The 17,447-nt window shown below is 45.0% G+C and overlaps 1 protein-coding gene across 1 annotated transcript in view; it reads right to left on the reverse strand.

The window, feature by feature from the left end:
* LOC148527163 (granzyme A-like) overlaps window positions 1-2,369 on the reverse strand; it is an 81,030-nt gene extending 78,661 nt beyond the window's left edge. Inside the window, exon 1 of the mRNA XM_088469420.1 lies at window positions 2,298-2,369. Coding sequence (XP_088325546.1) covers window positions 2,298-2,352 — 55 coding nt within the window. The 5' untranslated portion in view covers window positions 2,353-2,369. The remainder of the gene's footprint in view (window positions 1-2,297) is intronic.
* Between the last annotated feature and the right edge of the window lie 15,078 nt (window positions 2,370-17,447).

Consider the following 17,447-nt stretch of genomic DNA (forward strand, 5'->3'; position numbering starts at 1 on the left):
CCCTTCCTTTCTCTGCCTTCAACTACATACATACTCCATCTCCCTCAGGCCTCTTGATTAATGAAAACATTTGTTTGCTGAAGTGTCATGTTGGAAGTTGAACTGCCACGTTTTTGTGCCACCCACTGCAGCCAGCTAGCTTGGTGCAACTTTTTGGCCTAAACTGGATGAAAACAATATTGTGAGCTGGTCAAAATTGACTGAAAATGAGTGGAAAGTAATGTTATTGAGGTTAATAATACTGTTATATATATATATATATTAGGGATGTGCAGGCTCGGATAGGTTCGAGTTTGCACGTGGAGTTCGGATTTTTCCCTCCAAAAAAACGGAACTCAGAACGAGGCAAAACGTCATCTTACATGGACGAACATCATCATTCCTGGACAAAAGACCAGGAATGATGATGTTCGTCCATGTAAGATGACGTTTTGCCTCGTTCTGAGTTCCGTTTTTTTGGAGGGAAAAATCCGAACTCCACGTGCAAACTCGAACCTATCCGAGCCTGCACATCCCTAATATATATATGTATATGTGTGTCAATACATAATCTGGCACTCACATAGGAAAACTTCACTCGGTACCTCCATTATACTAAAAAGGCAACACATAGGTCCAAGGGTGTGGCACTCATAGCATTATGATAAGTAAACTACACTAACACAGGTCTGCTTCAACCTGTTTGCCTGTAGTTTACTTACGATAATGCTCTGAGTGCCGCAACCTTGGGCCTATATATATATATATATATATATATATATATATATATAAAATTTTATATATATATATATACACATACAGTATATGTATATATATATATATATATATATATATATACACATATATATATATACATACTTACCCATTCCTAAGAACAAAGAATAAACTTAATTGTCCAGTTATGCATTCGGACACCCCTGCACAGATTGGGATGAAACCAACGTGAGGTGGTTCTGTTGGATCCTGGCCAGGTTTTAGGGGGGTTTGGGTCCTGGTCGGTCCTCCCGTTGATATACGCTGGGCAGTACTTTGACCAGTGGAGCCTGTTCTGGGCCTTCCACTGGATGGATTTGGATGAAAACTTCACAGAGTGGTAACATTGGATCCCAGAAAACATACAAGGGGGTTGAGGTCCCAGTCGGACCTCCTGTTGGTGTACGCTGGGCAGAATTTTGAGCTGGGAAACCTGTTTTGTGCCTTCCACTGGATGGATTTGGATGAAAACATTGGATCCCAGTGGTAACATTGGATCCCAGAAAACATACTAGGGCAGGGGTGGGGAACCTTTTTTCTGTCGAGGGCCATTTTGATATATATAACATCATTTGCAGGCCCGGTGCAGGCCACGGGCCCTCAATGTGATGTCACACGGGGTGGGGCCCCAATCGCCGTTGATTACAGCAATACCCAGAGCATCCTGAGGATGCTCCGGGGAGGTGTAAGGGCAGCGGTGTACCATCAAAAGGGTCCTAAGGATGCTCCTGGCATCACTGCTGCATAGACTCTGGCTGCAGGGTGCCATTCTGGGCACACTGCTAGCCAGATGAGGCTAGCAGAAAAAAACTCTGAGGGCCAGACCAAATGATTCTCCCGGCCTTATACGGCCCCAGGGCCTGAGGTTCCCCATCCCTTTACTTGGGGGTTGAGGTCCCGGTCGGACCTCCCCTTGGTGAACACTGGGCAGAACTTCGACCCAGGGAGCCAGTTCTGGGTCTTCCACTGGATGGATTTGGATGAAAACTTCACAGAGGGTGACAATTGATCTGGGATGCCTAATGGAATGGTTAGGCCGGGTCTCGGTCGGACCTCACAGCAGAGTGTGCCGGGCAGATCTTTCCTCATGGGTGTGTTGGAAGAGATGCTAAGCTGCTAATTATTTTTAAAATGTTGACCGTTACATCCAACTCATTGATAACTTAATAACTGAAAGAATTAAACTTGGGCAATGCTGGGTACTTCAGCTAGTATACATATATATGCATTATGATAACTTAAAGAAAGTTTACGGTTGTTGGTTGAAAGTCTTAGTAGTGTTAGTAGTAAATGTACATGTACACGACATGACAATGTAGAGAAAACATAGAGTTATGGGTTGATAGTATTAGTAGTAAATATGAAAGTCCAATTACCCTACTGGTACACAATGTAATAGTATAATGAAGTGTTGTTTACACTAAAGAATATTGTGTCTTGGCAGTGTTATTAATAAATGCAAATTCATATTTACCTTATAAAATATAATGAATTAAGAGCAATCAATATCCTCATTAAGTGATGTAAAGTCACCTGTAACTTACATTTCTGTAGGAGCAGAAACGCTACTAGAAGATGTTGCATCCAGAAGAGAATCATATTCACATCAGCTCTCCTGCCTGGGCAAAGACACATGCAGACTACACACCCAGAGTTTTATCTGCTATAAGTAGAGGGAGAGGTTTGATGTTGGTTTCACTTTCAGTAAGCAGGCAATGTATCATCCTTACTCAAAGGGATAATACACCACCCACTATTATTCAAAAGGATAATACACCATCCGTATGAAAGTAGAAATTATTTTTTTTTTCTATTTAAAAGCAGTCGTCTATATAATAAAATGCTTTTGTTTGTTTATGAAATAAACAGTCTATACAGTGTATATATCATACATATTTTCATAAAACAAAAATGCCATCCAACCCTTCCAGATGCCCATTTTATGCCATCAGACCCCTCAACAGGCCTCTTCTATGCCATCACACTTCTCCCCTTATATGCCATAATTCTACTCCACATGTCTCTTATAATCCATATATGAACCCATTTACTTTTGAAAATGGAGCTAGTGCAGAGAGGTGGGACAGCATGCTTTACTCCTCCACCCCACCCCCATTGGATTGCAGCACTGACTATGACCCGCATTGTGCAGAGGAGGAGGTCTCATGGTTTTTCACAGGTCTTTTCCCCAGCCTCTGTTACTTTGGCACAGTGATTCTGCTTCTGCTCCCAGGTTCAACAGGACAGACAGTGGCACTCAGTACTAGTGGCACATGGCCACATATGAAACTATGATGGGCCCTCAGGAAAAATTGTATACCACCAGGGTTGTAGCCATGCCATATTAGAGTACTGGTTATGCCTTCCTTTCAGTTTCAGGCTCCCAGAGAAGCCCGGGTACTCCAGTCTCTGTCGCCTTCTTTTCTCAATCCCTTTGAATGTTATGGAGTGAGATGGGCGCTTCAGATAGTTGTCAGTTTAGTAGGATGTTAGCCTTACTGGTCAGTCAATCTATTAGCATAAACACAGCATCACCAGGCTGCATAGCAAAATTTCTAGGAGGACCCTATGATGTTACTAAACCTGCATGTGCAGGGGCACCTGCTCACATCTTCATCAACACCTGAAGTAGAAAGGAATGTGCCAGTACCCAAAAGCTGAATAATAGATGTACTCCCAGAAAAAAAACAACTAATTGCATGAGTTAACATGAGTTAACACTCAATTGACGGAATGGGTATGAAGCCCCGGCTGCTGAATAGCTGCCGGTTCATATCCCGACGCCGGCAACCCAAATGGAGAAAATCCCAACAGGGCAGGTAAGTGCCCTGTCCCTACCCCTCTCCCCCCTCTAACCCTAACCTCCCCCATAGTGCCTAACCCTAACCTCCCCCCGGGGGTGCCTAACCCTAACCACCCCCTTACCACACTCTAAACCTAACCCTCTCCCTACCCCCTCCCCTAGCCTAACCCAAACCCACACTGGGGGGTGCCTACCCCTAAGACCCCCGGGAGTCCCTAAGCCTAAAGTGGCTAATAGCTAAGTCGCCCGGCCATACCTCCATCGGTCCGGTGTCCTTCTGTATTCCGGCATCGGAATTAAGATAGGCGTCGGTATTTCGATGCCAATCTTAAGTCCCCCGTCGGGATTTGGTTGTCAGGATATAGACCGGAGGCATCTAGTCCGCCGGCCTATTAACTACATCCCCAATTGACAACAGTACTAATGCGATTACATTATTCTGGGTCGTGGTATGTCCATTGCATGATAAATGTAAACCAGCAACACTACACACTAGAACACTACCCACTGGAACAAATGTCCGGCCGATTTGCCTTTTCGTAACGACAAATCGCCTACATCGCTCAGTTTGTACCGCCGATTGCGCTCTCCCTAGCTAGGTTTAATGTGCTGCACATCAAACCTATAGTTTGATGACTCTGTAAATCAAAGAGTGCTGTTTGAGAGCTGCTGGTAATGGGGGTGTCGACCCCTAACTGTAATATACGAATAAACAAGGGTAAAACCAGCGCTAACACACTAAATGCAAATGGACGGTTTATAATAAAAAAATGTCAAGGTTTACTAACACATAAAGCTATATTACCATTAAAAATGTACATATAAGATGATATTAATAATAGACCATATATATATATATATATATATATATATATAAAAATATATAGTATGATGAACCTATAGTAAGTTAATGAAGGACGGCACAGTGATAGTTCCATTGTTCATTAACTCGTTCAAGTGTGGACGGGCAATTCCCGTTCAAGGGCATTCATTCTGATGACGGAAAGAATGGCCATTGGCCATTGCTCCAGTGTGTACCCGGCTTCAGGCCAGAAAGTAAGAGATTTTGGAGTTACAGTAACTTATAAATCATGCCAATTTTCTGGCCAAGCTGCACATTGCCAATGGCTTGGCCTATTCGGCATATTTGCTGCTTTTTAAAAAGAAAAAAGGGAACAAACTTTTTTTTTTGTTTCAAAACAGTGTCTCACCTCAAATATACCCCCAACACACCAACACTAATATTCAAAACCTTGGCTGGTAGTGGCACAATCAGGGAGAAAAAGAATGAAGGAATGTGGGGTCTCCCCCAAAAAGCTGCTTCCAGGACTAGCATGGAAAGGCTGGTCTGGGAACACCAAAACAGGGGGACAGTGACACAAATCATGGGGTCTTTCTGCCATGATGTCCAGTATCTGCAGACTGTTCAGCAAAGGGCTGAATTCCATAAAGCCCAACAGTGCAAGCATGCCTTGGCATACAGGGACATTTAAATGAATCCAAAACCGAATCCAAACCAAAATACATGAGGGTGTTTTTACCAAAACCATAACATTTGCGGGTTGTTTTGCCAATACCAAAATTAAAACATGGGGGTCCGCGCACATCCAGAGTTGCTGACAATCTGGCTGGTCCTTCCAGGACTGTCCCTATGCAGCCAGATCGGCACAACATATTGGAGTGACATAGATTTGGGGGCGGGACAGAAGGAGTGACTTCGCAATTGTGTCATTGCAGCCACGCCTCTTTACACAATGCCGCATTTGCAGCTAGGGGGCGAGGTTACGATGACGTGACTCAGAGCAAATTGCGCCATCGGCTCTTCCGGACCGCCCACTTACAAGGGGGAGCGGATGCCGGTGAGGGGGGAATTGGAAAACGGTGGAGGGTGAGATTTTTGGGAGGCTCACGACTGTTCCGGGAGAGTAGGCAAGTATGCGCACATCTTTAGTAATTAAATATATTTCAGTACAGTAGATTACTGTTATCACTCAATAGCACCATCCTGTACTGTCATAAAAGAACACTAAGTGGGGGTATATCATGTCAAATATATATAATATTTATAGTTTGCATAGCTAGGTGCTTTTACTTTGCACGTTTTTATAAATAACCCTTACTGGAAAAAAGAGGAAGTGTATTAAGAAGGCACAGTGCTTAGCTAATGTGTACCAATACAAAGGGAGCTCTCGTATTCCACAGAAAATATCTATCCATCCATCCGCCTGCCCGTCCGTCTGTCTATCTATCTATCAAGCCCCAGAGAGCTTCCTGCTCTAACAGAGTAGGAAGCTCTCCATTGACATCACTGGTGATGTCAGTGGTGCCTCCCACAAATGGCAGGCGTTCCTTTGGGAACGCCTCCGTTTGTGTAGCCACCTCCCCCCACCTACAAAACGGGGTAAGCTGTAAGATGTAAGTCATCGACAGCCGACCCTTTTGTAGTGAGTCCCGGAGCTAGAGAATTTCTCTCTCGCTCCGGGGCTTGTGCATGCGTGTGCGGCGTGCGCAGCACGTGCGCAGTACCCCACCATCGACCCGCTTGCGAGCGCTGTGCGCTCGCAAGCGGGTCTGAATCAGGTCCTGTGTACACATTTTGCAATTGTTTTGACCTGATATGTGTTAATTACACGGAAAACACTGTAATTGATTAAATAAAGAAACACTCATTTATAGGACTGCTCAGGTGTCACTTTTCTTAGTTGAAGTCACTTAGTAGTAGTTCAGTACACATATTAACAATGTAACAATTAAGACTTCAAAACGGTACATTAAACAACTACAAAAGTGATAACAGTCCAAATAAATTGCCAGCATATGGCTCTTATATTGGGAACTGTTGAGCCCTGAATGGAAGAGGAAAAAAAAACACATTTCTAGTTTTAACTAAGGAGCAGCAATAGTGTTCATTTATGCAGCATGATAGCATAGGGAAAGTATAGGGATAACATACAGACGGGCGATATAAGAGAGAAGGGGTTCTGTGTGCAGGATCCTTGTGGACCCCCTACTCCAGGGCCGTAACTAGGGGTGTGCAAGCGGTGCGACCGCACAGAGGGCCTGATTCACCAAGGAATGCAAATGCAATAGCAATTATGCTCGCAGTTCAACTGTGATAGTATGCTAATTCATTGCGCATTGCGATTGCAATGCCGCCGCAGTACAACATAAGGACTCCCACTTTACCTTACGCACATCCGTAATGTTTAGCAAGACTGTGAAAATATCGGTACAATGGAGTACCATCACAGCCTCACACACACTTGCACAAACTCTGACCTTACTCAGAAATTGCTTACTTCGTTGCACGTTATCAGGCCTCAGGCTGCGTAGGGGATCGCAGTTAATAATTTATGCATGCCCTGGCATGCCTGCATTTCCCCGACCACCCCCCCGTCACCACCCACAAACGACACTTCCTGTCAGTCACTCTGCGATGGGTCTGCGTAGTCACTGCGATCACAGTCCCGATCGCAGTAGCCGGTTTGCGAACGTGCACTGTGATGCAACGCATGCGTAGTACGCAAACATCATCCGATTGCGTGCGTATTAGCAGTTGCGTTCCATGCTGAATCAGGCCCAGAGTGCAGTGCTCTGTGGGTGGCACTACCGCTCACCCAAGGCTCCTGCACCTGGCTAGCAGGGTGCCTAGAATGGCACCCTGCAGCCAGAATCTCTGCGGTAGTGCCGCCTGGAGCGTCCTTAGGATGCTACAAATGTTCACACTGCTGCCCTTGCAGCCCCTCGTAGCATCCTGAAGATACTCAGAACCTGCTGTAATCAGGATTGCTGTAATCACTGGCGATTGTGGTCCTGCCCTCTCTGTATCGTCCGCGAACTCCGATTAGCTTGTGCCAGATACTAATTGCACCATGTCTGCCACTGCCTGCCTGTGCACCAGCTGTAACTGGCCCCAAATCCACACCTGCTCGCTGCTGATTGTACACAGGAGGAGGCAAAAGGCTCTTGGAGGGACACTGAGAGGTGAGTTGCTGGGGGGGGCATAATGTGCAAGGGGCACTACTATTATGTGGAATAATGTTGTAAATGGGGCACTACCAATGCTCGAAGTGGGAATTTAGAGGTGGGGGTATGGAGATATGGAGATTGAATCCCCCCCTCCGGCCCCTGCTTCCATATCACCCCACTGTACTTCTCACCCCCACACTTCTCCCTGCCTGCTCCCCTCTCTCACACCCTGCCCTTCTCACTAAATGATTCCCTCTCTCTTTCACCTCCCACAACTACCTGCTTCCCTCTGTCTGCCCCCTATTCCCTCTTTCAACCCTCCTCTCTCTAATTGCTACTGACCTGCGTTGCTGGAAAGGAGCCACCAGGAGCATCGGGTCTTCTTGGTTGCTGCAGTTTAATCCAGTGATGCTTCTTAGCTAATGAGAAGCTGCCACTTGGCTGCTTCTCATTGGCTGGCCACCAGCAAGCCCCCCGATTGGCTGGCCACCAGCAAGCCCCCTGATTGGCTGGCTGCCAGCGAGCCCCGCTGATTGGCTGGCTGCCAGCGAGCCCCGCTGATTGGCTGGTGGCCAGTGAGCCCTGCTATTGGCTGGCCGCCAGCGAGCCGGCCTGTGCATGCTGCGCATGTTACTTTACAGTGCTCTGTCCCGGCTGCTACATGCCTGCGCCTCTGTTGATCGAGATGTGTCCCCTGCCGGGACACATCTCTACACATTGCCGCCGCTGTTCCAGAGCTGGGATCCCATTCTGGTTCCCAGCTCTGGTACATTCTCTTCTGCGGCTAAAATGAAGTGGGGCCGGAAGTGGCGGTATGTCATACCGCCATATACCGCCCCACTTCGACCACTGGGCACTACTATGTGGCATAATCTGTAAAGGGCATTTTTGTGTGGTATAATGTGTAAGGGGCATTAGCGTGTAGTGTAAGGGGCATTACTGTGTGGCATAATGTATAAGGGACACTACTACTGCATGGCATAAAGTGTATAAGGGATAAATACTATGTGGCATAACCTGAATGGGCTTTGTGTGGCATAACCTGAATTGGGTCTGTGTGGCATAGCATGAATGAACTCTATGTGGGTGCAAATAAATGTGATTTTTTTACCTCTGGTGCGGCCCTTTTAGGATCTTACTATGTTGCCCACAAAGTTCTAGTTACACCCTTGCATGCAAACACAGCGGCTCTGGAGTTAATATGAGCTTGCATGAGTCATCAAGTTTGCTCAGCCTGAGGTTAAAAGGATACTTTTGTAGCTTTCTCACAGGTTTTTGGCAAATTGCCAATTTCCACTGGAGCCAGCCCGAAACCTGTGTAATTTAAGACTGTCCCCATTTTTAGGGATTGTGTTTCAGTGTGTGGCCCTGACGAAGTTCAAACCTAGGTAAAAAGCTAATCCTGGTCAAACTACACCACTATGCCAAATTTGGTGGAGCTAGGTCCAAAACTCCTGCTGTGCATAAAGGACAAACAGAAGGACAGACAGACACACTTTCAAGCTTATTATATAGATTTACCCTTATATTGTGCAGTTACCGCAGATGTATACAATGTACTCACATGCACACATCCCTAAGGTGGAATACAGCTGGGGTTGGGAGCATAAGTAGATTGCTGCTTGTCCATTTGTGAAATTTGGGGATGGCCCATCTTGTATGACAGTCATATATTTTTGCGTAAGAATAATCATAATTGTTTTTTGTATCCACTCTTTCTTTTTTTGTATTTCATCTACAATTTTTATTTATGTATTTGTTTTAGAAACCTTTTATAGTGAGGAGAGAGTGAGATAGTTCTCCCTAGCACACTAACATTTTTTGATCTACCTACAGTACATGTAAGGTTATGCTGAAAAACATAGTGAGGTTTATGTGACCTTATCGCAATCCAAGCATAAGTTATTTTGTCTGATCTGTGTAATTGTTTTTATTGTATTTGCATTTCATCTGCAGTGATATTAGCGCAACCGGTGATTCTGGTGATTATGTGCTATTGTGGATGCTGCAGTGCTGTCAGTCTAATTTATTTCTCCAAATAAGACAGGGGCGGGGACCTATGTGACTTGTAATTTAAATTTGTATTTTCGATATAAAATTACTTTTTCAGTATAAAACCATTATTTTGTAACACATATTTGATTTTGTGTCTTTATTTCAGCAATGCCTGTTAACATAGTGTAGCAAAATATTGATTTTTCTGCTGCTCAGAAGTTTTTGGTTGTACAAAAATTTCTCGCACCAAAAATTCTTTTGTAACACCTAAAATTGATGTTGCACAAAAACATATTTTATAATGGTAGCAAAAAGATTTTGTGCATCTGGAGTAATTTTTGTATTACAAATGCAGCCTGTAAAATGATAGTTAGAAGCTGATTAGTTAGTACTTTATCTCTCTCCAAGCTTTAATAAATCTACCACTTAGATACAACAGAGAATACCATAAACAGCGCTGAGAGGTTAAAATCCAACGGGAGACACAGATCCCAAATGTGCAGCTGTAATAATCCAACAAAGCTGTCTTATTTTCTCATAACTCCAACGTGGATGATATGAGAAACAAAATACAAAAAATGGGTTACATAACTATTAGGATGTACACAGTTACTGAAGAATGAGTCCACTGATTCCCAAGGATGTGCTCAGTAGTAGAATACACCTTTAGTGCACGTAGCAGAAGATGCATAAAGTAATGCTTACTATAAGCTTACATCAGCAAGACATGTTGCAGACTCATAAAGGTTTCTTTTCTCCGTATATTTTTTCCTCAACTTCCCATTGGTCACATATATGAAAGTGAAGGAAAACTCAGGATGTAGATAAAAATCACTTTTTAATGTTTAAAATATATATAAGCAATAATACATCCGTACCAGATAGTAACAAGCCTAATCCATGAGCTTTACAGACGGTATACAACCCGGGTGCTCTATTTAAATGGTATGAAATAGGCTTTGGAGGTACGGAATGTAAATTCACTGTCACTCACAACACGTTTCAATGCTCGCTGGCGTCTTTATCAAGTGGAGTGACCCTGTTATAGGATCAAACCAGCACTGGTACCTCTTAGTTCAGCTTTATGCTTATTTTATTTAGACAAAATGAATGACAAAAACACTATGGCCCTGATTCAGAGCCGGACGCTCTGACCAGAGCGCTCGCTCTGAATCAGGGCCCTCCTCCATTAAAATGGAGCGTCCTCCTGGACGCTCATATAGCTGTGGGTCACCACCCACAGCATATACGAGCGTCCAACAAGATGGTCGCGATGGTCTTGACCATCGCGACCATCGGACTTGCGAGTGAAACCCTGTGGTCGGGTTTCTCAACCACAAGCCCTGGATTGATTTTGGCTCTATCAGAGCCAAAATCACTCCCACTGACATCACTAGTGATGTCTGTGGGGCCGGCTTCAGACGGTAGGCGTTCCCATGGGAATGCCTCCGTCTGGCAGGCACGCCCCCAGTACGCCCACCAAAGGGGGCATGCTGTCAATCAACATCGACAGCACGCCCCCTTTGGTGCGAGACCCGGAGCGATGGAAAGTCCTTCGCTCGCCGGGTCTCGCGCATGCGCACGACGGAGCTCCCTCCGTCGTGCGCATGCGCAGTGGGGAACATCGACCCACTTGCGAGCGTACTGCCGCTCGCGAGTGGGTCTGAATGACCCCCTATATCCCATGGCACTATACTCCTTTTCATATTGACAAATTTCACCAAAATTATGTCTTCACACACAACGGATTTGTCTGTCCGGCAAAAAAAACACGTTTTTTTTCCGTTGTTTAATGTCAGTGGAAGTGACAAATACATTAGAGCTTTGACACTACACGAACTCGGCACGGTCGCCGCGTTACAGCTGTTATAACCACTGACTAGGACGACAGCCGCCCACGGTCTTCATTTATACAGATTGAAAAGAGATTCAAACACACGGCAATAATATTACACACAGCACAAGGGGACTGATCCACAGAAAAAAAACCTGATGGTTTTTTCTGTCCGGACAAAACTGTTGTGTGTGAAACTAACCTTAGGGGCATATTCAATTAGGGGCGAGAAAAGCAAAAATCCGGAACCTGCGAGGTTTTCCTGCAGGTGCGGGAATTTTGCTATTCAATTAGGTGCGTGTGTTTTTTTTCTAATTTGAACCCCGGGAGTTTTTTATTCTCGCACCTCCAGAGCAAGTGTGATTTGTTTCTAAAATCGTTAATTTTAGAAAAAATCAGTGGGACTTGCTCTGGGACCTCGGCGGCACCGCCTCCGAGGACTAATTAAGCAATTGGAAATTTCCAATTTGCTTAATTAGTCCTTAATTAATCACCTTCCGAAGTGCTGTCTTCTGCATCCAGTGTCGGGACCCAGTCTCCTGCAGCAGCGGTGAGTATGTAGTGTGTGTATGAGTGAGTGTGTGTGTGTGTGTGTGACCCCCGGTGTATGTGTACCCCCCCAAGTGCAGTGTGCCCCCCCCCCAGAATGGACGCTGGGAGAACTACATCTCCCAGCAGCCCTTGCCCCTCCCACCAGCCCCTGGAGCCTCCAGCAGCCTCCTCAGAGCTGAAAACCCCACAACCTCTTTTATTTAATTGGATACCGCGGGTATCAGGAGCGTGCATACCCGCGGTAATCCAAATTTGGGTGCAAGGTTTTTTCCTCACTAAACCTCGCGACAAAATTTAATATGCCCCTTAGTATTAACTACCCTGTTTAGCCTTCTCTAAAATTTGACTTTAAAGCTTATGCCCAGAAGAACTTTACAGTTACTCCTTTACTTATCTCAAAATAAAAATAGGCCTAATAAAACAGATCTTATAAAGCAAACAATTATCTGTCTTAAATGTAGCATTATAACTGCCAGGCCTTACTGACACATACAAATGCAGAATGTTATCAAATGGGGCTTAAGATGGTGGAGACAGCCACAATGCTTATGGTATAAAAATGGATAAAAAAAAATTGATTAAATTAAAAGGTAATAAAAACAGAAAACAAATTGTTCATGTAACTGCTGCCTGAGATAAAGACAGCTTCCCAGTAACAGTCTGACCATCAAAACCTCAAGTTTTTTAATATCGTGCTAGCCTTACATTCACTTGTTACATAGAACCCTCCTTCACTATGAGATTACCGAAAATGTGTGCTGGTCTGTTAATAGGTTTTATAATCCTTTTTATGGCTTTCGTTCAAAACTAGTTCTAACGGTAATTGTTATTACTGAGATAATTCTCAACTGCAACATAACAAACACATACTGTAATATTACATTCAGTAATCATAGTTTTATTTCCTCCATCGATACATAAGGAAACTGATTATAATAGGTGGATCTTTTGGGAGGTTATGTTATTTTATAGCTTTCTCAGAAGACCAGTATTCATGCTTTGCACAGGTCACGGGATGGGTTCTACTAGCTAAACCAATGCGAAGAGATTTTCTCACATATAAATTATGCTTTAATATATGTTGGCTCCTCTATAAACATTTAGATGAACTACAACTATTACAATATATGTTAACGCCTGATTTACTTGCAAGAACTTCAGAGATCGTGCTATAATCATGATAGAATACGTATTGGTCTGTGCACTTATATGATGGGTTCCTTATGTATGAAATAAATGTTCTCAAACTTAACAAAGCTGCTATCATTCAGAGATCACAATACTGTAGCCAGGGGCAGAACTATGGGAAACAATGGAGACGCCTGCCGCCGCGCTCCACCTCTAAAGGGGCACCTCCTCCATTGTCCATAACATATTCAGCCCACTTAGGGCGGTAACTATGTACCAGGAGTGTACCATCATGGCCACCCAATACTTGGCACCCCTTCCTGGCACCTGAGAAGCCACCATACACTAGTGGAGAGCTCCATGTCAGACCATCAGCTGCTGCCTTCGTCTATCTATAGCCTGTGAGCATGCAAATTACTACATTACATTGTCAGCGTCTGTGACGGGAGGGGCACCAAAGTATAAATTGCCTCCGGGTGCCTGGGATGAACTTACGCCACTGACTGTAGCCTCCCTGACTGTAGCCTCCCTGACTGTATCCTCCCAAGCTCAAGTCTTTCATCAAATATACTCATTCACATTTCAGACAGGGGAGTTGGTATTCAACTGTGGTACACTTAATAAATGATTCATTGTGTACAGTTTAATATTAGCCAGACTTCATTTATAGGAGAACAAAGATGAGCCTAAGACTCATTAGGTCTTGTAGCCCAAAAGTATAAACCTACGGGTATTCTTTTTTTATTTTATAAAGTGCCAACATATTCTATAGTGCTGTACAAGCAGGGAGTGAATTCTTAACATACATGGGGCCTGATTCAGACCCACTCGCAAGCGGCTGTCCACTCACAAGTGGGTCGATGTTCTGCACTGAGCATGCGCACGATGGAGGGAGCTCCGTCGTGCGCATGCGCCAGACGCGACGAGCGAAGGAAAGTCCTTCGCTCGTTGTGTCTGATCAAAGGGGGCGTGCTGTCGATGTTGATTGACAGCACGCCCCCTTTGGTAGGCGTGCCAGGGGGCGTGCCTCCCTGACGGGGGCGTTCCCACAGGAACGCCTCCCGTCAGAAGCCGGCCCACTGACATCACTAGTGATGTCAGTGGGAGTGATTTTGGCTCTGATAGAGCCAAAATCACTCCGGAGCTTGCGGTTGAAAACCTCAACCGCAGGCTCCGGCTCGCAGTTTCAATGGTCGCGATGGTCAAGACCATCGCGGCCATCAAACTGCACGCTCGTATAGCCTGTGGGTGGTGACCCACAGCTATACGAGCGTCCAGGAGGACGCTCCATTTTCATGGAGGGCGGCCCTCATTCAGAGCGTGCGCTCTGCTCAGACCGTACGGCTCTGAATGAGGGCCAAGGACTGTTGCAGATTTGAATGCAAGTCAGTTTGGTCGGACGGATGTTGTGCTTTCACACTGCCCGTATGCAACTGCATAACTCAGTAACATCTCCAATTGCAGCTGCAGGTAAGTAACTGGGTGGTAACATGGTGTTCACACATACTGTAGGCTTTGCTTAGCAAGGGTGTTGTGTTGACAGAATTGTGGGTACTGTATGTAGAGATGTGCATATGTAGAGATAAGCCTGTTTTTAGCTGCAGAGATAGAACTGGTGCAAGGTGCAGTGATATTGATGATGATGGCTGTGAAACCATGCGTATCTACAGTATAGGAAGTGGGCAGTCGCAAGCATGTACAAATCGGCATATGGGCGAATATCTGCATTTTTCTCCATGTGCGCACTGCGTGTATGATCAACTCTTCATAAATTGAAACAGAAGAGATGGCTTCTTCAGCTGGGTGTTATCACTTGTAAGGCGATGGAACAATGCCAAAAGAAAGGAAGAGATTGAAAAATTGTGTTAAGTGAAGATTTAAGGTTGGAGACACAGCAGGACACAGGGCGAGAATACAGGGCAGGTGGTGGGAATGGAGGATAAACAATACAGAGACTTCATTAGCAGTGACTGGTATAGATATGGAGAGAGAGCATGGAAGCAATGCTGCTAGGGGATTGTGAAAGTGGCCTAGATTCAGAGGTGGACGGTAATGCAGTAGCAGCTGCTACAAAGTTGCAGTCGATACTGAGTATTTAGGCTAATGCCTCGGCCGAAGGGAGTCCTATTGAGACGCCCACTAAATGCGGTGCAAGTCTGCACAAAGGCATACCATCGATCGGACATCAGCCATACCATCGGACATTCAAGCAAACCTATGGCAGCTCAGAATGTCCATCGGTACATGGCCGCCGGTGCCTGTGGAACTGCATCATCCGATGCAGTCCCTGACATCGAAAAGCCCACCAACATGCCCGCTGCAGTTAGCCACCCCCTCAGTCACCCCATGCAGTTCTGATATGTATCCCCCAGCAGCAACCATCGGGATGCATGCGTAGTGCGCCTCAGACACATATGCAGACTTAAAACATCGGGGGCTTGTGCATGATGTTTTATTTCTGTCCACTTATGAATCTCTGTCCTGTCCTTATCCTGAAGTGGCAAGCAATATCATGTTGCACTGAGATCATGTTCTGAGGAAGGAATTAAGGATACTATAGATATATTTAAGATGGAGGACTAGAGAAAATGTGAAGTGCACCACCAATGTACCTCCAATGTATCTCATCTGGTGACTGACTTATTCTTTTTTACTATTCTGTTCATTAGCCATTAGCTACCATAAATACATGTGGCACTTCCTCAGTTTTGGTTTTATATTAAGTTAAATCATACTGACCTTCTCTCCCGGAAGGTGTGGTAGTCTCCCATTTTTTTCAGATAGTCCCCCGCACCCCTGGAAGAGTGGCCAGGTCTCCGTCATCCCGCCCACTTCCTAGTGGATGAGGAGATAATTTCCCGGGAATCGACGGTCCGTATGGAGGGGGCGCGGCTAAAATGCAGCAAATCACATCATTTTAGCTCTGCCCCCTCTCCACAGACCCACGATTCACATCATTTTGCATGACGGGGCAGGGCCTATTAATATGAGAGCAAAAAAAGAGATGCAGGTGCACACTCTAACTATGCTGAACCTAATAATAATACTGCTAAACTGCACCCAAGAGGTTCTTAGCATAATAATGACCATAATTATGGGCCTGGTCACTATATCCAGGTGACCTCTATCAGGCAGTCTTGGAGTGCAAGGACTCCTTGCTAATTAAAAACATGAGGCGGTTCTGCTGGGCTGGGGGGTCCCGTGCCCTGTATTTGTTCCATAGTAGTGTTAGGGACCTGCCTGATAGAGGTCACCTGGATGCGGTGGGCAGGCCCATAATTATGGTCATTATTATGCTAAGAACCTCTTGGATGCAGTTTAGCAGTATAATTATTAGGTTCAGCATAGTTAGAGTGTGCACTTGCATCTGTCTTTTTTTGCTTGCAGCACTACAAGTCTCATCAAGTAGCACCTCACATTATGCTTAGGGTGTGCAATCTAGGGCCCCTCCCCCTATGTATCCTATTAATATGAGAGTCCAGCCCCGTCTCCTAAAGTGGTCAGCTGCTTCTCTTTCCAGAGAAGAGACTTTAGGTAAGTATAAGTGAAAGTAATAACATGCTGGGCAGGATCTCATAGTTGAGAATATTCCGTTTCAATATTTCGGCATGTCCTGAAGATTTATACTCGGAATAGGGTGGTCCTGCAGAGCGAATTACAGCTCTTTATAAACTGTTTTTGGCTGTGGCCTCTTGTTTCAGTTGTATTTACAGTCAGAGGTGGCAGCTCTCAGGGTGTCATCATTTTAAGGTTATACCTCTGAACCACTGATTCCAAGTAGACAAGTATTCATGTTGAAAGAAAATGAGTCATCATCCTAAAATGGGCCACGTCAAGACCCCCGTAACAGGGCTGAGGTTTTTGGCGACATTTCAAGTTTTTGGAATAGGTGTCACATATCGTGTGAGTCAGATGAGGAATGGATGATTTTTTGTAGTAGGTTTTACTGCAAAGAAATTTGATTATAAGATACAGTTATTTCTTATATTGTATTTTAATTCTTTTCAATAACGATACCTTGCACATTACTGTCCTGATTCAGACGATGCTAGTCCAAAAGCGTACGCTTCCTGCAGTTATCAGCAGACTGGGCGTACTCTGCACCATGCATACGCACATTCATAGATGATATGTGAGTGGACGGATCCATAAAAGGGACATTTTCTGGGCGGCAGCCATATGCAAACTCACAGGAAAGATCCGTCTCATGGGAGCATAATGGGAGTATAGTGAGTGCGAAGCCAGTCTTTCGTGCTCATCTGCATTGAGAGACGGGACACCTTTTTCAGGCGGATCTTTTGCACCCAGCATGGGGTGGATGTAAGCGCCAATACTAATGGCGATGGTTATGGTTGTGGCCAGGAAAACAGTGGGAGGAATGATTGATGCATACTCATCGGATGAACGGATGAA

This window comes from Taudactylus pleione, unplaced genomic scaffold (assembly GCF_031769625.1).
Source record: "Taudactylus pleione unplaced genomic scaffold, aTauple2 ptg000092l, whole genome shotgun sequence".
In the NCBI taxonomy this organism is placed as follows: domain Eukaryota; kingdom Metazoa; phylum Chordata; class Amphibia; order Anura; family Myobatrachidae; genus Taudactylus; species Taudactylus pleione.